Source organism: Rhinopithecus roxellana, chromosome 15 (genome assembly GCF_007565055.1).
Source record: "Rhinopithecus roxellana isolate Shanxi Qingling chromosome 15, ASM756505v1, whole genome shotgun sequence".
NCBI classification, from domain to species: domain Eukaryota; kingdom Metazoa; phylum Chordata; class Mammalia; order Primates; family Cercopithecidae; genus Rhinopithecus; species Rhinopithecus roxellana.
In genome coordinates this window covers 6594246-6614362 of record NC_044563.1, presented here as the reverse complement: position 1 = coordinate 6614362, position 20117 = coordinate 6594246, and the positions used below count along the sequence as shown (strand labels likewise).

The 20117-nt window shown below is 59.2% G+C and overlaps 3 protein-coding genes across 4 annotated transcripts; 1 reads left to right on the top strand and 2 right to left on the bottom strand.

The window, feature by feature from the left end:
• Positions 1 to 18: 18 nt before the first annotated feature.
• Positions 19 to 5627, bottom strand: CORO1B (coronin 1B). Of its 2 annotated transcripts, none has more exons than XM_030917418.1 (11): positions 5370 to 5627; positions 4435 to 4637; positions 3973 to 4095; positions 3740 to 3869; positions 3346 to 3527; positions 3138 to 3257; positions 2313 to 2417; positions 2096 to 2241; positions 1722 to 1824; positions 636 to 914; positions 19 to 475 (listed from the first exon to the last, which is right to left on the bottom strand). In XM_030917418.1, the coding sequence occupies exons 2-11, from the start codon at positions 4633 to 4635 to the stop codon at positions 350 to 352; spliced, it is 1515 nt and encodes a 504-aa protein (XP_030773278.1). In that variant the 5' UTR covers positions 4636 to 4637; positions 5370 to 5627; the 3' UTR covers positions 19 to 349. The 2 variants fall into 2 exon arrangements, with proteins under 2 accessions (XP_030773278.1, XP_010364643.1); XM_010366341.2 differs by having other exon boundaries at positions 1767 to 1824.
• A 5981-nt stretch (positions 5628 to 11608) lies between these two features.
• Positions 11609 to 13629, bottom strand: GPR152 (G protein-coupled receptor 152). Its single transcript, XM_010366338.2, has one exon. It carries the CDS (start codon positions 13024 to 13026, stop codon positions 11614 to 11616), a length of 1413 nt encoding a protein of 470 aa, XP_010364640.1. The 5' UTR covers positions 13027 to 13629; the 3' UTR covers positions 11609 to 11613.
• Positions 13630 to 14557: 928 nt separating this feature from the next.
• On the top strand, positions 14558 to 19795 carry CABP4 (calcium binding protein 4). The gene is made up of 6 exons (XM_010366339.2): positions 14558 to 16067; positions 16466 to 16496; positions 16576 to 16719; positions 17846 to 17955; positions 18955 to 19102; positions 19215 to 19795. Exons 1-6 carry the CDS (start codon positions 15702 to 15704, stop codon positions 19241 to 19243), a joined length of 828 nt encoding a protein of 275 aa, XP_010364641.1. The 5' UTR covers positions 14558 to 15701; the 3' UTR covers positions 19244 to 19795.
• Positions 19796 to 20117: the final 322 nt, after the last annotated feature.

The following is a 20117-nucleotide window of genomic DNA, read 5'->3' as shown; positions in this document are numbered from 1 at the left end:
GCAGCAGCAGGTCAGCCCGGCTTTTAGAAAGAGAATTTTATTTGGAATGAAAATATAGAGCCCACCTTCCCACCTCCTCTGGGGAGGGAGCAGAGGGCTGGGCAGTGGTTGGGGAGATGGTCCCTGCCCAGAGGAGGAGGAGCTCGCCTGGGCATGGAAATCCTCCACAGGAACAGTGAAGAAAGCTGGGTGGTGGCTTCGGCCTGGGCCCGGGACAGGTCAGGGTGGGAACCGACCCCTGCGCTGCCTCGGAGGCCCTGGGCAGCCAGCCAGCCCGGTGCGACCCGCTGGCAGAAGCTGAGTGGGAAGGGGGCGGAGGAGGAGATGAAGGTGGCGCGTGGCTGTGGCCCTACGCATCCCCGTTCTCCATGCGGCCCAACTGCTCCTCTAGGCGGCAGATGCGCTCCCCCTGCTCCTTGACCAGCGCTCTCAGGGCCCGCAGCTCCTGCATCACCTCCTCCAGCTTCCCAGCCTCCTGTGGGGACATGAAGGGGGTGGTGGTCAGGGGCTGCTAAGCCATAGTCCTCCCAAACCCACCACTACCCCAGAGAGGGAGAGCAAATGGCCCAGACCCACACAGCAGGCCAGGGCCACAGGAGGGGCTCCCAGCATCACCCCTGCCTGCGGGTGCATACCCCGGCTCTGGTCAGGCTGCCACTGGGAGTGGCATCAGCAGCAGTGGTGGTGGCTGCAGGGGTCCCCAGGCGGGAGGAGCCCAGGGCCGCAGTGGGCCGGCTGTCAGACAACACGTTGCGCCGGCTAATCTTCAGGTCCCGCTGCTTGCTGGGCACGTAGGCCTCCCGCAGCGAGATGAGGATCGGGTCGGCGTCCCGCCCGCTCACCCACTCCTCAGCCTCCAGGGCTGCCTCGGGCCCGGCTGTGTCAGGGTACAGATCATCCTGGAAGAGGTCCGACTGGGCAGGGGGCCGGGGTGTCAGGATCAGTTGCGAGGCCCCATAGGGTCCCCTCATCCCTGGGCCTCCAGGCTTGCACTCTGTTAACTCATTCTCCCATGGCCTGGCCCCAAGGGGCCTTTCGAAAGCTCCATTCTGGCCTTTCACTTCCCTTCTGGACGCCACCAACAGCTCCCTCTGAAGCTTTCCCACCCTTCTGAGCAAGGCCCCTGTCACCACCTTCCCCTGCAGGCCACAGGGGCCACTGTGTGGCTTTGTGGGACTCTGGGGTCCATGGACTGTGAGCTTCTGGAGCAGGCCCTATCAGCTCAGCTCTCAGCTTCACTCCCCGAAATGTGCCTGGCATGTTGAAAGAGCAGTCGGCAAACGCTGGCCAGAGAATCATGGAAGCGTGTCCAAGGCTCTTGGTATCTGAGGCCAAGCCACATGTGGCCCAGTCCCATCTTCATAGGATTCCCCACTGCAGCCGGACTCTGTGTTCCTCTCTCCATTCCCACCACCGTGCCCTTTGCCTGGCCTGCCCCCAGTGGATGGCGCCACCCCAGCCGTGCTATGGGTACTGCCTCCTTCAGGAAGATCTCTGGCTGCCACTCCCTCCCTGACTGCCTGGCATCCTTCTCCTGTGGCTCGTCCAGGGCAGGGCCCCCACTCACCCTGTGTCTCATCCCCACTTGCCCCCTGACTGGCACAGCCCAACAGCTGGCTGGTACAAGGGCAAGCTGGCATCTGTCCAGCTCACTGCCCACAAACCATACTAGGTCATGTTCCATTCACAGGCCTTGCCCTGGTCACAACTGCATGGCCCGCCTGCTGGAGAAAGGGGCGAGTGAGCAGAGGGACGGGTGGCCTCACCTTCCTTGGCACAGTCATGACGATGGGCTCACACTTGCGCTCATGAAGTTTGTAGAACCTGGGGATGCGAGGAGCAGCCGTGGGTGGAAACCCACCCCCACCGCCAGCTCTCCTGGCTCCCAGCATCCTCCACTTCCAGTCCTCACCCCAGGACCTCCACAGGCTGACCCCTAAGGCAGCTAGACCCCCACACAGGCTGCCTCGTGACAGTTCCATGGCCCACCAGGCCTTCCTGGCCCAAGGTTTCAACCTGCTGCTGAGCAGCTTCCAGCGACCTGACCTCTTACCTCGGATGCCCCTGTCCCTGAGTGGCCTCGGGGCCCTCTTACCGGGCAATCTCGCACTTGCTGACCTCCAGGCCCCGCTTGGGCATGCTGCCCATGCCCCGCTGGGGCTCCTTGCTGGTGAATGTGTTCAGGAAGTGGATGTAGGGGGGCTCCTCTGTGATCTCAAAGTACCGGATGCTGGAGTCGCCCTGTGTGGGGAGGGGGGTCAGCACCCGGGCACGCCTCTTCCCTGCCCCTCGCCAGCCCTGCCCAGCCCCACCTTGCCGCAGACGTAGACCACATTGGTGTCAGGGTCGTAGAAGGGCAGCAGGGCCCCGTTGCTCGAGTCCAGTTCCTGCAGGGCCATGGGTTCCTCGAGGTTTTCCTAGCACATTGGGGGCAGTCAGGCCAAGCAGAACCTCCTCACCCCCTAATCCCAAACCAGGACGATCCTTAGCTGGCCTCACTAAGGCCAGCCAGCACTGCCCCCTAAATGCAGGTGGGCCCTCTGCTGCCTCTATGCCTTTTCCCACATGACGACCCCCACCTGGCCCTCCTGGCTCCACTTTATTCCCAGGGTCCCTCTTTTCCAGCTTCCTCCAGGCCTTAAGACTATGCCCAGGCCACTGAACAAGTGCTGAAACATACCCCACCATGGGGAGCCTGGGGTGCCAGCAGCACCAGCCCCAGATCAAGGGGCCCTGGAGGTCACTGTGCAGAAGCAGAGAGAGCTGGGGGAGAGGACGCTTCAGGGCAGGGCCGGGAGGCTTGCTGGAGGAGGAGGCTTTCTGGAGGAGTGGGGAGCCCTGCACAGGCAGTGGGTGGTACAGGCAACCAAGAGAAAGAAAGGCCCTTTCGTTGGCATGAACATGGGCAAAGACACGGAGGCAGTGGGAGGCCATGGGGGAGTGGCGGGGCAGTTGGGCGAGCAGGGGGGCAGGAGAGGAAAGGCTGACAGTCCCCAGCCCTGAGAGCCTCAAGTGCCAGGTAGAGAACCTAGGAACCACAGGCCTCTCCAGGGTGAACCATGCCTGCCTGGCCCAGGGCAGAGCTCTCCAGGGTGGGGCCCAAGTCTCAAGCTTGCCCCCTTAAGCTGGCCACTCACTGGGTCCCAGAGTGCCAGCTGCCGCTCACTCATTCGGCTGAAGCCCGTGGTGAACACCTTGCCATCTGCCAGGAAGATGGCTCGCATGGGCCGGGCCCCCTCATGAGCCTTCTCCCGCTCCTGTGGGGGGGACAGGCTGGTCAGTGCAGTGCCCTGCTCAAGGCCCTGGGCCTATTCACAGCCATCCTTGCCCTCTGAGGCCACATACTGCCATCAGGGTGCCCCGACGGGGGTCGATGATGCGCACGCTCTTGTCCTTGCATGCTGAGCAAAACAGGCTGCCATTGCGGTTCCAGCTGACGTTGTAGATAAGGTCAGGGTGCAGGCTGTCCAGGCGGTACAGCTCCTCTGCTGTGCCCACGTTCCAGATGAGTACCACGTTGTCGCAGCCTGGCAGGTGAGGGCTGTCAGCTCAGGGCAGGCGGGTGGCAGGAGACCATTAGCTCACCAGGCCGAGGCCCACTCTGCCCACCACCCTGGGACAGACTGGGTCTCTCCAACTCTGAGGGCCTCAGCTTTCCCATCTGTCAGGTGGGCCCTGGAGGGGCTGCTGGGATGTATGGAGAGGTCCGTGGGGGGACAAAACGGGGGGCGGTGCAGACCTGCACTAAGCAGCACGTTTCGAGCCGTGGGGTGCCAGGCGATGATGCCTACTCGCTTGGTGTGCCCCTCCAGTACCACCACCGGCTCTGTCAGTGGGGAGGTCAGCCCATTCTCTGGGATCTGCCACACCTGTGGTAGGGACAGGGCCACCGGGCTCAGTCCTCTGATGGCCCTACTGCTGGCCCCCTTGAGCCACGCCCGAGACCCTGGCCCAGCCAGTCCTGTGCCTCACCATGACCGTGCAGTCCTCCGAGCTGCTAGCTATGACTTCATCATTGTGGGGACACCAGTCGATGTCCAGGACAGGTCCCGTGTGCCCACACACCGTTGGGTAGGCCTTGTCAATGCGGCCCGTCTGTGGGCACGAGGAGGCAGTCAGGGAGCTTCAACCCTCCCGGAGTCTTGGTCTTCCCTTCCATGAAGTGGGAATGATGTGCAAGTCCTGGCTCACAGGTGGCCCAGATGTGACTGTGCCCCACTCGCCAGGTGAGCAGGAAGTGTTTGCTGCCTCTAATCCTGACTCTATGGCAACATGCCACTCTCTATCTCTGCTAACACTTGGGGCAATAAATGTGGGTGATAACGCCTGCCCAGCAGTGTGAGAAATGGCAAGATGAGGGATTTGAGGTACGCAGAAAGGCCCAGCAGGGGTGGCCGGGGTGCCTCCTCTTCCCCCAACCCTGACAGGACCCACCTTGCTTAGGGGGAGCACCAGAAAGGCACCCCCGCCACTGGCCTCCACAATCACTGCCAGGAACTTGGGGTTGACAGCGCAGAAGGTGCTGTCCCAGGTAACACGGGACACGCGAATGTCCTCATAGCACTGGTCGTTCTTGACCGGCTGCCCGAACACATGCCGGAATTTGCTCTGCCGGACCACTTTGCGGAAGGACATGTCTGCGGGACAGAGAGGCCTGGGTCAGCGCTGCGCAGCCGAACAACTCCAGCCCTCCCTAGGCTGCTGAACGTGAGCCGAGAGGAGGCAACCGGGGGCCTGGCCACCATAACCCTCCTGGGTCTCAGTTTCCCCAGTTACAGAATGGGGTCACAGGTGCAGAGCCTGGCCGCCTCTCACCCCGCAGGCAGTGATCTGAGGGGTAAATGCTCCGGCTCTGATCACCGCTGAGTGCTGAGGGGCTTTGCAGGACGCAGGCTCTGGTGTGTGTGCGGGGCAGGAGGTGGGAGGTGCCGGAGTTGGAAAGCTCTGTCCCAGCCAGTCGGGAGCAGCCTCCTTCCTGCCTAGAGATTTGGAGGCTGGCTAATGGGGAGGAAGGAGAGAGGAGGCAGGAAAAGTCTCTCTACTGTGGGGCCGAGTGAGGCCCCAGTTCTGAGTCCTAGGGAATGTCCAGGGAACCCCGGCATGACCCCCAGGAAGAGACGGGGGTCGGGACGCAGCTGCCGGCCGCGAAGCAACCCAGAGCGGCCTCGGAGCGGGGTCCAGGGTGAACCAGGGGCCCAACTTCCAGGGACCCCCGCCCAGGAGAGGAGAGGATGGGCGGCCAAGGGGAGTAGGACTGAGAGTGGGCGCAAGGGAGGGGAAAGGCTCCTGGGACCCGCGATCTCCGCTTAGCCCCCGCAGCCCCGCCCAGCTCCCGCCCGCGCCCCCAGCCCCGGCCCTGCCGCTCTTACCGGGGGCACCGGGGTAGCCGGGGGCTGCGGCACCGGCTTCGGGAGGCTCCGGATCCCGGCCTCTGGGAAGCAGGAAGCGGGATTCAGGAAGTGACAGAGGGACCGGGAGCGGGGGCGGGGACGGGCAGGGGCTCGCGGGGGCGGGGCCGAGGTCACGCGCGGAGGGGCGGGGCGGGAGGCTGAGCGGCGCCGCCGGGGGCGGGGCCAGGGGAGCCCCGCCCCCAGGACCCGGTAGCGCGCCCCCCTCTGCAGCTCCTGGGGAAGAAGGGGGCGGGGCAGGGCCGACGGCGGCCGCCGCAGAGGCGCCGCAGGTGCGGGTGCAGCCTTTTCGCGAACGCAAGGCCCTTTCGCGGTCCTGCTTCTCACAGTGGCATCCGCGGGAGTCTCCAGGATTCCGTGAGGCCCCGCCTTCCCGGCCCCCGACCGAGCGCACACCTCCAAAGGGCCCCATTACCGCCCCCAACAAATAAACGTAGAATCTACACGGACAGTGGATATGTTCACGTGACTCTTTTTAAGTTATAAAAGTTCATGCTCTTGGTTAACAATGTAAAGAAAACAACAGCAGGTGTTGGGGTGGTTTTTTTTTTGAGACAAGGTGTGTCACCCGGGCTGGAGTGCAGTGGCATGATCATGGCTCACTGCAGCCTCGACCTCCTAGGCTCAAGGGATCCTTCTGCCTCAACCTCCCAATTGGCTGGGACTCCAGACACACACTACTACACCTGGCTAAGTTTTCTTTTACGTTTTGTGGAGATGGGGTCTCTTGCTCTGTCACCCAGGCTGGTGTTTTATTTTTGTCTTGTTTTGTTTTGAGCCTGTCTCCCAGGCTGGAGTGCAACAGCACGATCTCGGCTCACTGTAACCTCTCCCTCCCGGGTTCAAGCAAGTCTCCTGCCTCAGCCTCCCGAGTAGCTGGGACTACAGGCACGCACCACCACGTACAGCTAATTTTTTTTGTTTGTTTGTTTTTGAGACTCTTGCTCTGTTCCCAGGCTGGAGTGCAATGACGTGATCTTGGCTCACTGCAACCTCCTCCTCCCTCATTCAAGCAATTCTCCTGCCTCAGCCTCCCAAGTCGCTGGGATTACAGGTGCCTGCTACCATGCCCTGCTATTATTTTGTATTTTTATTAGAGATGGGGTTTCGCCAAGTTGGCCAGGCTGGTCTTGAACTCCTGACCTCAGGTGATCCATCTGTCTTGGCCTCCCAAACTGCTGGGATTACAGGCGTGAGCCACCGCGCCTGGCCCCCTAGGCTAGTCTTGAACTCCTGGGCTCAAGCAATCCTCCTGCCTCAGCCCCCCAAAGTGCTGGGATTACAGGTGTGAGCCACTGTGCCCATCAAGAAAACAACAGTGTTTATGGAATGAGTGGAAGACCCAGGAGTCCCATTTTTCGGGGTAAATACCTGTGCATTCTGCCGAGCCTTCTTATTACAAGTCGAAAGGGGGCCATGGCCAGCAAGTCCCTTGCACCTTGCCTTCTTTTCTCCACCATATCCTTTGGAGGCCTGGAAATCCATTCACATGCCTCTCTCTTCCTCTAGCCAGCTCCTGTGACAAGGAGCCCAGACTAGCCTCTCCAGATCCACCCCATCCCATTCCACAGGTGGAGTGTACCCCTGCTCCCTTAGGCCAGCGACTCTGGGGCACTGGCTACTTCCCTTATTCCTTCCTTGAGCATCCACTGCCCCGGCTGACCGATGGCACCATCCCTTTCCCAGAAAGAGACGGGTGGAGGAGGAAGTGGGGGAAGAGCAGAAGCCACAGGAGCCTTGTCTGTGGCTACAAGAAGCCCCCACTGTGTGTCTGAGAGTTACCTTGGGCTTGTCCCCCATCTCATTCCCATCACCACACCCCATTGAGGAAACAGGCACAGAGAGGTGCGGTGCCTGCCTGCTTGGGTCCAAAGCCCTTGCTTTTCCTACTGCTCTATAAACTCTGGGGCTGGAAGGATCTAGATCCCACCCACCTTCCTTCCCACCCGAAGACCTGGGCGCATCTTGTTCTCTCCATCTGGAAACTCTTTCCTCAGATCCCAAAAAGTCTCCATTCCCCACTCAATCCAGTCTCTGGATTGAGTGAAACACAGTCTCTACTGAAAAATGCAGAATTAGCTGGGCGTGGTGGTGCATGCCTGTAATCCCAGCTACTCAGGAGACTGAGGGAGGAGAATCACTTGAACCCGGGTAGTGGAGGTTGTGGTGAGCTGAGATCGTGCCATTGCACTCCAGGCTGGGCAACAAGAGCAAAACTCCGTCTCAAAAATAAAAAAAAAAAAAAGAGAAATTATGGTTCAGGAGTCAGGCAGCTGGAGGCTACAAGATTCGGATCCTCCCTAAACTGCTCCTAAGATCAGCGCTTGAGGCCGGGCGCGGTGGCTCAAGCCTGTAATCTCAGCACTTTGGGAGGCCGAGACGGGCGGATCACGAGGTCAGGAGATCGAGAACATCCTGGCTAACACGGTGAAACCCGGTCTCTACTAAACAAACAAACGAACAAAAAAACTAGCTGGGCGTGGTGGCGGGCACCTGTAGTCCCAGCTACTCAGGAGGCTGAGGCAGGAGAATGGCGTAAACCCGGGAGGCGGAGCTTGCAGTGAGCTGAGATCCGGCCACTGCACTCCAGCCTGGGTGACAGAGTGAGACTCCATCTCAAAAAAAAAAAAAAAAGATCAGCAGTTGAGATATTTTGCAGACCCTGCACTTGATGGATCAGCTGGCACCACCCAGATCAATAAACTGGCTCCTCTGATCTTGTGGCCCCCACCCAGGAACTGACTCAGTGCAAGATGACAGCTCTGACTCCCTGTGATTTCATCTCTGACCAATCAGCACTGCTGGTTCACTGGCTTCCCCCACCCACCAAGTTATCCTTACAAACTCTGTCCCCCAGATGCTCAAGGAGACCAATTTGAATAAGAATAAAACTCCAGTCTCCCGCACAGCCGGCTCTGCATGAATTACTCTTTCTCTATTGCAATTCCCCTGTCTTAATGAATCAGCTCTGTCTAGGCAGCAGGCAAGGTGAACCCCTCGAGGGGGTTACACAACCTGTGTCTCCTGGGTTCAAGCAATTCTCCTGCCTCAGCCTCCCGAGTAACTGGCATTACAGGCATGCGCCACCACGCCCGGCTAATTTTTTTGTATTTGTAGAGACGAGGTTTCACCATGTTGGCCAGGCTGGTCTTGAACTCCTGACCTCAGTTGATCCGCCTGCCTTGGCTTTCTTAAGTGCTGGGATCACAGGTGTGATCCACCGTGCCTGGCCTGAGAACTCCTCTTTATTCTGCAAAACCCTTCAGGCATTCCACCCCATCCTGTCCCACAGGTGGAGTCTGCCCCACCTCCCTCAGGCTGGCGGCTTTGGGGTACCAGCTACCTCGCTTATTCCTTTCTTGAGCATCCACTGCTCTGGCTGACCAAGGGTGATGGTCAGCACTGCTCTTTCTCCTGGATAGAAATCACCCATTATGGGTGGGATTCCCCTTGGGGTCCTTGGAAGTGGGGCTGGTCCACTCCCCAAGAGGTGGGGTCTGGAGTGTGGACCAGAGCTGAAGGCAAGCGGCTGGTGCTGAGGTTTTATTTCCCAATCTGCCTGCCCTGCTGAAAAGGCTCTGGGAGCCCTGCCCAGGAAAAGGGAGAAGGGTACTGCAGAGTGCCCCAAGGGGGACCAGAGTCCAGGCCCTGAAGCTCAGAGTGTGGACTTCAATGGGATGGGGAGAGCAAGAGCTTCCCTTGTGGAACAGGAGGCAGTGCCATGGTGGGGAGGCCTGGGGGGCAGGCAACCTGCCACTCAGGTGCTGGCCTGTGTGTGGCTCAGTATTGGTCCCAGGGCTGAGTGAGACCAGGAGGTGCCCACTGCTCTCATCAAATTAATGGCTAACAATCACGAATACTTCATAGGGATTCACACTCCTGCAAGATGGGTACCATTATTAAGACCCTCATTTTACAGATGAGGAAACTGAGTCCCAAAGAGGCTAAGAGCTTTGTGGAAGGTCACACAGCCTGTGGGTGGTGGAGCCAGGATTCAGACAACCCCTGATGGTCACCAGAGAGTGCACCCTTTTTTTTTTTTTTTTTTTGAGATGGAGTCTTGCTCTGTCGTCTAGGCTGGAGTGCAGTAATGCGATCTCGGCTCACTGCAAGCTCCGCCTCCCAGGTTCATGCCATTCTCCTGCCTCAGCCTACCAAGTAGCTGGGACTACAGGCGCCCGCCACCACGCCCGGCTAATTTTTTTGTATTTTTAGTAGAGATGGGGTTTCACTGTGTTAGCCAGGATGGTCTTGATCTCCTGACCTCATGATCTGCCCACCTCAGCCTCCCAAAGTGCTGGGATTACAGGTGTGAGCCACCATGCCCAGCCAAGAGAGTGCACCCTTAACCCCCCCCCAGGTGGCTCCAGAATGGAAGGCTGGCCAGAAAGGCATCTAGCTAGTGCCCAAGAAATACTGGATGAATGAATTCAATAAATTCATGCCTGGCCAGAAATCTCTTTCCCATGGGCCTCAGTGCCCAAAATTCCATCACTACGACTATGCTTCTGCTATCACCACCATCACCGCCCACGGCACTTCCCATCCCTGGGCTCAGTCAGTGATCAGAACTGCCAAGCCTGCAAGGGGAACATGATCACTCCATTTTACAGAGGAGAAAACGGGTTGGGAGGAAGTTAGTAACCAGAACCCAGACCTGACTGTATCACCCTAGGCTGCCTGCACTGTCTGCTGCGTTTGGAAAATGCAGGTGTCTCTGGGAAGGGTTGCACATCAGACATCATTGTCATTTACACCTGCTGGGAAGGGCATCTCAGTTGCTGAAGGTCACGATACTGAGCTAATGGGATAAGGGGGTATGACTGGAACACTGGGGGTTGGGAGAACGCAGGTGCAGTGAGTGCCAGGAGAGGACGATGGGTAGGAAAAGGGAAGTGGAGTGGGGGTTGGAAGATAGACCTTCAGCACTTCTAGTTTTTTTCTGCAGCATCAGCAGCTTGAGAGGGAAGAACTGGTTCTGCCCTAGAGAGGCTGTGTGACCTCTGGGAGCCTTTGCCCTTTCTAGAACCACTGGTGCCCTGAGCTGTGTGTGCTTGGACAACTTCCCATCTGTGCACTTGGGCTCAGACAGAGGGAGGCTGCTATTCAGGCTGCTATTCGGGGCCCTCCGTACCTGCAGCCCCCACAGAGAATCTAGTGGTGCCCTCCACGGGAGGTGGGGAGCAGGCAGATGCTAATTGAACTTTTAAATAGAGTCAGATTTTGAAGTCCTCTGCAGGCCCCCAAGGCACAGAGGCGGCCCCCTGATCTTAGGCCACCTGGGTGTCTGCAGCCCAGACTGGTCACAAGATCCCAGATGCCTGGGCCAGGTGGTGGCTCTCCCTGCTGCCTCCTCCATCCATCCCCAGCCTCTAAAGGGACATCCCTGTGTGTGGATGAAGAAGAAGAAAGGCCAGTTTGCCAAGCCCCTCCGTGCGCCAGGCTCTTGTGGGTGCCTTACACACTCTCTCATTTCATCCTTTCAACAGCCGATGACATGGGAGCTTGGAAGGTGGAGTGGCTCCTCCAGAGTCGCTCAGCTGGGACATGGCAGAGCTGGATTTGAATCCAGGCTAGGCAGCTCTTGCCTCTTCTGGTGCCTTGCTGAGGGAGGCCCTGCCCCAGTCTCAATGACTGTTGGGGGAGGGAGACTGGTGGACCAGGCTTGGCCATGCCAGGCCAGCTTGTGGGTCACCAGGGCCTCAGGCTCCTTCTTGGGGCTGGTGGCTCCTGTGAGGCCCTGTTCTCTGCAGGAACTTTTTTGTGTCACATCCTTGTGTCCAGGCCCAGAGGAGGAGAGGGAGGGAAGGACCAAAGGGTCAAGCCCGGGGAAAGTGCCCCCATTGTCTTCCTCCAGCAGGACTGAAGCCCAGGGGAGAATTGTCAGCAGGATCTGGGGTGTTGAGGGACAGAACCCTGCAAGACACCATTAGCTGTGGTTCGGAGGCTGTCGGGCAACTGTGTGTGTGTTGGGAGCAACCATGGAAAAGGCTGGTGGCTGGGAGCAGGGGACGCTGACATGGAATTGCCTGAGACTTTTGGCTGGTTTGTTTCCCCTCCCTCAAGTCCTCTTCCAGGCCCGAGGGACTCAGCAGGGTTTTTAAGGACAACGCCGTCCGCGGCTCCCCACCTGTCTGACTGGCTGGTTCCTCTGTCTCCCCTGTGCTCTCTCATCGCTCTCGTGGGCCTGGGCGTTCCTGGACTCTCACGTTGGGCCTGTGCCCGGGGCCGTCTCTGGCGGGGTGCCATTGGGGCTTTCTCCTTCAGAGTCAGGAGGTGTGGCTGGGTCCTCAGGGGCCCCTGGGGTGGGATGTGAGCGTGGGGCTGGGGAGGCTTCATCACAGGGACTGGGCATGGAACTGGCAGCAGGTTCAGGGGTCTGGACCTTAGTGTCTGACTGTGGTTGGGCCACAGAATCTGACTGTGGCTGGGCCGTGAGGTTCAGCTGTGGCTGGGCCACAGAATCAGACTGTGGCTGGGCCATGGGGTTCAGCCGTGGCTGGGCTGTAGGATCTGATCGTGGCTGGAGTATGGGGTTGACCTGAGGCTGGGCCACAGGATCCCTCTGTGGCTGGGCCTCTGACATCGGCTCTGGCAGAGTTGGACCCTGAGAATCCAGCTGGGTCTGTGGCTCAGCTGGCGTGAAGCTGCCCGGCCGCTCCTCGCAGAGAGCTGCTGCGAAGGACGAGAGCACAGAGCGCAGCAGGGCCCGGAGGTCGGCACTGGCCATGAGGCAGAGGAAGGGGCTGAGGCAGCTGTTGAGCAGGATCAGGTAGTCGGAGTAGACCAGGGCTTCCCAGAGCAGGTAGCCGGAGTATATGTCCCACAGGAATGCCAGGTAGAGCAGCTGGGCCAGCTGGTAGGGCAGCCTCAGGACCACGTAGGCCGACAGAATGGTCCTGGCCACACGGGCGAAGCCCCGGCAGGCTGCGGGCTGCTGTTGGCGGCGGCAGGTGCGACAGGCTGTGGCCTGGGTGAGCACATGGCAGACGAGCAGCAGGAGGAAAGGCAGGAAGCCCCCCAGGACCTCCAGCATCCGCAGCGATAGCTCCTCACTGTCCCAGAAGTCCAGGCAGATGACCAGGTCGTACCACCAGACGGCGGCCTCAGGGAAGACCAGCCAGGGCACGCTGAAGAGTGTGGCCAGCACCCAGACCCCGGCGCAGACCCAGAGGGGCAGGCGGGCTGGGCGGTGCCCAGGGTACCAATGTGGGCACAGCACCAGCAGGCAGCGGTCCAGGCTGAGGGCAGCCAGCAGGAAGAGGCCGGAGGAGTAGGACACGCCCCACAGGAAGTAATAGAAGCGGCAGGCGGCTGTCCCCAGTGGCCAGTGGCCCCCATGCTGGATCTCCAGGATCTGGAAGGCTGCTGCTGCCAGGAACAAGAAGTCAGAGAGGGCCAGACTGAGCAGGAGCAGCGCCAGACGCGTGCCCGCTCCATGCCGGGCCTGGGAGCCGGCCAGCCACGCCATCAGCCCATTGGCTGGCAGCCCAAGGAGCAGCAGGGTCACCAGGAAGACCGTGTCCCAGCCACCCTGGGGGTAGGAGTCCTCATCATCAAGCTCCGTGCGGGGCCCGTGGCCGGTGGCACCCAGGTTGGCTTCCATAGTAGTGTGCATTTGGGGTCCCCAGAGTCCTGCTAGACACAGAGTGGGTGCCTGGTGAATCAGTGATGGTGTGAATGACTGAGTATGGGAGAGACGGTGCTGTGTGTCTCCAGGCAAGTCACCATCCCTTCCTGTGCCATTGTCATCGCCTTGTGGGTAGTTATCCTCTGCCACGGACTTGAAGTGGATGACCTCATGGAGCCCTCATACAATCTACTTTACAGGTGAAGAGAGGAAAGTTCAGACAATCAGTGAAGGTAGGAAGGGAAGTGCCAGAGCTCAACCCAGACTTTTCTTTCTTTTTTTTTTTTGAGAGACAGGGCCTTGCTCTATTGCCCAGGATAGAGTGTGGTGGCACAGTCCCTGCAGTCTCCACCTCCTGGGCTCCAGCAACCCTCCCATCTCATCCTCCCTAGTAGCTGGGACTACAGGTGTGCACCCACTACTCTTAAAACTTTTAGTAGAGACACAGTCTCACTATGTTGCCCAGGCTGGTCTTGAACTCGTGAGCTCAAGTGATCCTCCTACCTTGGCCTCCTAAAGTGTTGAGATTACAGGTGTGAGGTCCAGCCAGACTTAATCTTCTGCCATGTGGAATCCCATTGTGTCTGGGTAGACTAACCTGGAAGCTTTCAAACATTGTTAACGGTATGGAATTTTGTCTTCAAGTAAAGTATTCTAAGGCTGGGCACAGTGGCTCACACCTGTAATCCCAGCACTTTGGGAGCATCACCTGAGGTCGGGAGTTCAAGACCAGCCTGACCAACATGGACAAACCCCATCTCTACTAAAAATACAAAATTGGCTGGCCGTGGTGGCACATGCCTGTAAGCCCAGCTACTCAGGAGAATCGCTTGAACCTGGGAGGCAGAGGTTGCGGTGAGCCAAGATCGTGCCATTGTATTCCAGCCTGAGCAACAAGAGCAAAACTCCGTCTCAAATAAAAATAAGATTCTAGTGGAACTCCTATATGAAGTAAAAGGGGGTGCTCAAATTAATGGAGGGAAGAGTACCCCCTACCCCCCTAGGGTTCCAGGGAACACAGTTTGAAGACCATTTGGTCTGCTCATCACAAGGCCCCTTTATACCTACTCTCCTGGGGTTCCAGTGTTTAGGATTACCAGAAGTGAGGGCTCTGGTTCCCATGGGCCCAGGGAACCCAAAGGTAGGGAGTGTGGGGCAGTGGGAACCCCCTCCCCTCCAGTGAGTGTCACTCATTGGCTCAAGATGAGGTCTGAGTCTCAGGACCCTGGCAGCCTGGGGCCAGGAGGGCCATCCTAGGAGCCCCTGGTGCCTCTCCAGCATCTTCCACCCCACCGCGACCCTCTCCCACTTCCCACCGCTCAGGCAGGAGGTGACCCGTTTGTCTCCGGGAGCTGCTAAATGGAGAAGGGGAGGGGCTCTGCAGTGGGATGGTGGTGGGATGGTGAGGGTGAGGGGAGTTGGGGGGCACCCAGACCTGGGATCCAAGAGGCCTGCAGCCCCACCTCGTCCTCCCCCACTGGCAGAGGGAAGGGAGGGAGTTTCCTTTGGATGGCAATGAGAGCCCAGGTAGTGGTGCAGTCTGAGAAGGGAACAGATGCCCTGAAGGGCTGGCCCTGTCCATGGCCCATGGCTGCAGCCACTTGGCCTTTAGTTTGGTGCCCTCCATACTCCCAGGGTTCCTCCTCAGGCCGATCCCCTCTGCTGTCTCCATTCCCTATTGGATCAGAGCCCTGGGCACCCCAGCCCGGGGCCCTGACCAGTGAGGGCTGGCTTACCTGGGAGCCACAGGCCGATGGGTCGAAGGAGCAGGGTGTGCCTGCCTGCCCAGCGCTCCAGCTGTCCCCCTGGCCCTCGCCGGGCCTGCTGTGTGGCGCCTGGCGGCGCTAAGGCGGGTGGGCAGGAAACCCAAGCTGAGAGGACATCAATCATTCATGGGGCTGCTTGCCGGGAAACCCTAACCCTGGCCCAGTAGGGCCAAGTGACCAGCCAGACCCCCTCCCCCAGCCCTGATGGACCTGGACAGTCAGACCCTCCTCCTCAGGGCTTCTCCAGCCCCAGGCAGACTCTAAGACTCCAAGGTCCACCTCCTCCCACATCACCCGCCATACTCCTCGATACGGCATTCCAGGCATCTGTGATCTGGCCTCTTTCTCCATTTCACATGCCCTCTGCTCTGGCCAGGATGTCACCCATGGGGGGCCCCAGTGGGCCACTCGCTCATCCTTTCCCACCTCCCAGCTGTTGTCCACATGCCTCCTCCCGCCTGAGGTGACTTCCCTGGTCCTCTCTGCCTAACGGAGGCCTCTGCCCATGTCACAACTGGGCTGAGTCTTCTGCACCCTGGCATTATTCCCCATGTTTTACAGATGGGGAAACTGAGGCTGGGAGGGGAATTTGCTGGATCCCCCAGCTAGTAAGTGGCAGATCTGGCATGTGAGGCTCATGGCAGCCACCACGTCCTGGTGCCCCTTGCTTCTGACCAAGGACAGTTCTCTGGACCCATCTGGCTCTGCCCTGGCCAGTCCTGAGGCAGAGGACTGGGATTAGGGCTGGGGCTGCCTGCCTCACTTACCCTAATCCCCCTCAGAGCCCGATCCTAGGCTCTCGCCTCTAAGAGTGGGGGTGCATAAGCAGCTTTATGGGTCCTGAAAGTCAAGGGTGCCCAGGGGTGATTTGTCTCTGAGCGCTGTTATCCCTCTCCCATGGCCACAGAGCAGGCAAGGGGGCAGCACGGCCCAGACCCGGCCACTGGCCCTCAGAAGCCCCCCGCGGGGGTTGTGACTCCCAAGAGTGATGCAGAGGAGCCCCCGCTGACCAGGAAGAGGAGCAAGAAGGAGAGGGGACTCCGAGGGTCTCGAAAGTGCACTGGCAGCTCTGGGGAGCAGTCAGGCCCCAAGGCCCCGGGGAGCAGCAATAACCCTCCCAGGACTGGAGAGGGCCCGGTGGGGGCACCCCCTGCATCCCCTGGGCCGGCCTCTTCTCTCCAGTCCCACCGACATCGTCCTGACCCCCGGCACGACGCTGCTCAGAGGACATACGGGCCCCTGCTCAATCAAGTCTTCGGGAAGGTTAGGTGGGACCTGGGTAGGGCTGGGGGTCCTGGGGATGGGGCTGGAGACACACCCCTTGGGCTCAGCCCACCCTGCTCCTGAGAGGCCCTCTGCCTCTTCTGCCCTAGACTGAGCCTGGGCTGTGGGGCAGGGTTGCTGCGGTTTGGGGTAGGGTGGGTCTCAGGCCGGCGTGTGCGGTGGGCAGAGCCAGCATTCACACCAGGGCTCTGCGGGAGCTGCAGGCCCCAGGAGCACAAAAGGGAGCTTGCTCCTTCTGGGTCCCACGAGGCTTCAGCGTCCTTCTCCTACCCTGGTGGGGCTGGGCCCTGCCCAGGCCAACATGAGCAGGGGATGGAGGAGGAAGGATGACAGAGCCGTGGCTGGCCCTGGGGACATCCTGGACTCCACCTCTGCAGGACCGCGAGCTGGGCCCCGAGGAGCTAGACGGTGAGTGGCTCTTGCTGCTGGCAGGGGTGGGAGCTGTCCCTGAGCCTGGCTGCCTGGGCCTGACCTCCGTCCCCCACAGAGCTTCAGGCCGCCTTCGAGGAGTTTGACACTGACCGTGATGGCTACATCAGCCACCGGGAACTGGGTGACTGCATGCGGACCCTGGGCTACATGCCCACCGAGATGGAGCTCCTGGAGGTCTCGCAGCACATCAAGATGCGCAGTCAGTGTGGGAGCCTGCCCGCCTGGGCAGCCTGCATGGTTCAGGGGGTTACGAGGGGCTGGCAGGAGGTGGCCCTTGGGAGTCCATTGGGGTGCCAGTGGGAGTGAGGGAGGGTGGCGGTGTCCAGGCGGGGGCACTGGGTTCAAGCTCCTGCCTCTCTGTGTGGGAAGGCAGGCCAGCAAGTCAGTCCGGAGACCCAGGAGAGCCCCCTGGGGCTCAGGTTCAGGACCCCGGCTCGGGATGTCTATTGCCATGGCTGCTGTACACATTTGCTCCTTCCACCCAAGCCCTTCCTGCCTCGCTGACCCAGAAGCCCCTGAGTCAGTGATAGAGTGCTTTCCACCGATATTAGTCACCTGGCACCCTTTCCTTCTCTCTTTCTGTGACCCTGCCTCAGCCCTGTGCCCTGGTGGCAGCTGCCTGAATCGGGGTTGCCTTGAGGCGAGAGGACCCCAGCCACGCCTTGCGACTCAGTGTCTGATGGCAGGCACTGTGTGGTTCCCCTTCGCTGGTCTGTCCTCAGACAAATCTCATATTCACTTAATTCCAGGACTCCGGCATTTTTTCCGTATAATTTCCAAAATGGGGATGTGATTTACAATTGAGGTGGACATTTAGTGTCATGCTTCTTTTCTGTCCCCAAAGCAGTTGTGTGACCATGAGTGCTTTGTGTGACTGATGGCATCTTAGAACTGAGGCACAGACCGCATGGGTGTGTTCAGAAATGGCATTTATTGCTGCCCACTGGGCTCCAGTACTTCATGGCCATGAACCTGAACCCCATAGAGTAGGCTTCTTGCCCCATTCCTAGGATGAGGAAGGGAGGGTAAGTCAGCCAGTGCCACGCACATCAGCAGCAGGGCCAAGATTTGCACCGGGCACTATCTGGCTCCAAAGCCTGGTCTCTTCCTCGCACACTTGGGTTCTTTGCTCAGAACAGAAGCAGCCCTGGCACCCCAGCAGCCAAGGACGGGGGTTCCGGCCTCCTATCTGCTGCAAGCGTGGACAGGAGTGTTTCTTCCTAGGTGCAGAGCCTGGGGGTGGGGGTGCCTGGCCTGTGGGATGTCCCTCCTTTGACTTCAGCCCTTATGCCCTCACTATTGTGACACTCTTCCTGGGTCCACAGTGGGTGGCCGTGTGGACTTTGAGGAGTTTGTAGAACTGATAGGCCCAAAGCTGAGGGAGGAGACGGCGCATATGCTGGGGGTGCGAGAGCTGCGCATCGCCTTCCGAGAGGTGCGGAGTGTGGTGAGGTGGGCAGAGGGGGGCAGGGCTGGGTGGCATCCTTGCTGGCCTCTCACTCAGGTCTCAGCCTTGGGAAGGCCCAGAGCCCTGCAGGAGATGGGACTGGGGCCCAGGGATGGGTCAGAGAGGGTTCAGCTCACTCTCAGCTAGGGGATCCATCCAGGAGGACTTCCTGGAGCAGGAGGCAAACCACCTTGGTGTGGGAAGATGGGAAAGGTGTGCACAGGCAGAGATGGTGGGTGGGGGAGCATCTAGGTACAGGCAGTGGTAAGAGTGGAACTGGCTGGCCGGGTGCGGTGGCTCACGCCTGTAATCCCAACACTCTTGGAGGCCAACGTGGGCAGAACCTGAGGTCGGGAGTTCGAGATCAGCCTGGCCAACATGGCGAAACCCCATCTCTCTTAAAAATACAAAAATTATAGGCCGGGCGTGTTGGCTCAAGCCTGTAATCCCAGCACTTTGGGAGGCCGAGATGGGCAGATCACAAGATCAGGAGATCGAGACCATCTTGGCTAACATGGTGAAACCCCGTCTCTACTAAAAAATACAAAAAACTAGCCGGGCGAGGTGGCGGGCGCCTGTAGTCCCAGCTACTCGGGAGGCTGAGGCAGGAGAATGGTATGAACCCGGGAGGCGGAGCTTGCAGTGAGCTGAGATCCAGCCACTGCACTCCAGCCTGGGCGACAGAGTGAGACTCTGCCTCAAAAAAAAAAAAAAACAAAAACAAAAATTAGCCGGGGGTTGTGGTGGGCACTGATAATCCCAGCTACTCAGGAAGCTGAGGCAGGAGAATCACTTGAACCCTGGAGGCAGAGGTTGCAGTGAGCCGAGATCGCGTCACTGCACTCCAGCCTGGTGACAGACCAAGACTTCATCTCAGAATAAATAAATAAAATAAAAAAATAGATAAAATAAAAAATAAAAGAGTGGAGCCGGCTGCAGGCTGAGGCAGCTTTGGGTGGGAGGGGATGAGCCTTGCGGGGACCTTAGTTTGACAGGGACAGGGATGGACGAATTACGGTAGCGGAGCTGCGGAAGGCTGTACCGGCTCTGCTCGGGGAGCCGCTGGCTGGTCCTGAGCTGGACGAGATGCTCCAAGAAGTGGACCTCAATGGGGATGGCACCGTAGACTTTGACGGTGAGTCTCCTTCCCAGAAAACCCTCCTGTCCTTCCAGGGCCCAGGCTGAGCCCAGCACCTCCTGGGATCCCTGACATGGACTGGCCCAAGCCCTGCCCTTCTCTCCCGCAGAGTTTGTGATGATGCTTTCCCGCCATTGAGGCTCCAGGAGGGAATATCTGTTGCCCCCACGGCCCCAGACACCAGCCGGACCCAGACTACGGCTCTCCCCCAGGAGCCTCCAGGATGGAGATGGAGGAGACCCAGCAGCCCCTAGACTTCTTCTGTCCCTGAAAACACCTGGCCTCGAGGTCTGCTTGTTATGTTACCCACCCATCCTCATCCTTACCTCCCCCTACTCAAGCTGCCTGGAGAAGACCTGCCCTCAGCTGTCCACCGTTCCTCAGTGTGAGCAAGATTTGGGTCTCTCCAGACCCCTGGGAGGTAGGGAGTTCCCTGGCACTGGTGGCATTCAGTGGGGACGCCCCAGTGGCATGATGAATGGAGAAGATGGCTGGACCCCTCCCAATGCTTATATTTATAGTTTTTTTTATTGAATGAACTTGAGCCAGGTGCGGTGGCTCACACCTGTAATCCCAGCTGCTAATGGGGCAGAAGCGCGAGGACAGCTTGAGTCCAGGAGTTTGAGACCTGCCTGTGCAATATATTGAGAATCCCATTCTCCACAAAAAGGAAAAATAAAAGACAAAAAACAAACAAACAGGCCGGGCGCGGTGGCTCACGCCTGTAATCTCAGCACTTTGGGAGGCCGAGACGGGCGGATCACGAGGTCAGGAGATCGAGACCACCCTGGCTAACACGGTGAAACCCTGTCTCTACTAAAAATACAAAAATTAGCCGGGTGCGGTGGCAGGCGCCTTAGTCCCAGCTACACGGGAGGCTGAGGCAGGAGAATGGCGTGAACCCGGGAGGCGGAGCTTGCAGTGAGCCGAGATCGTGCCACTGCACTCCAGCCTGGGTGACAGAGCAAGACTCTGTCTCAAACAAACAAACAAACAAACAAACAAACAAACA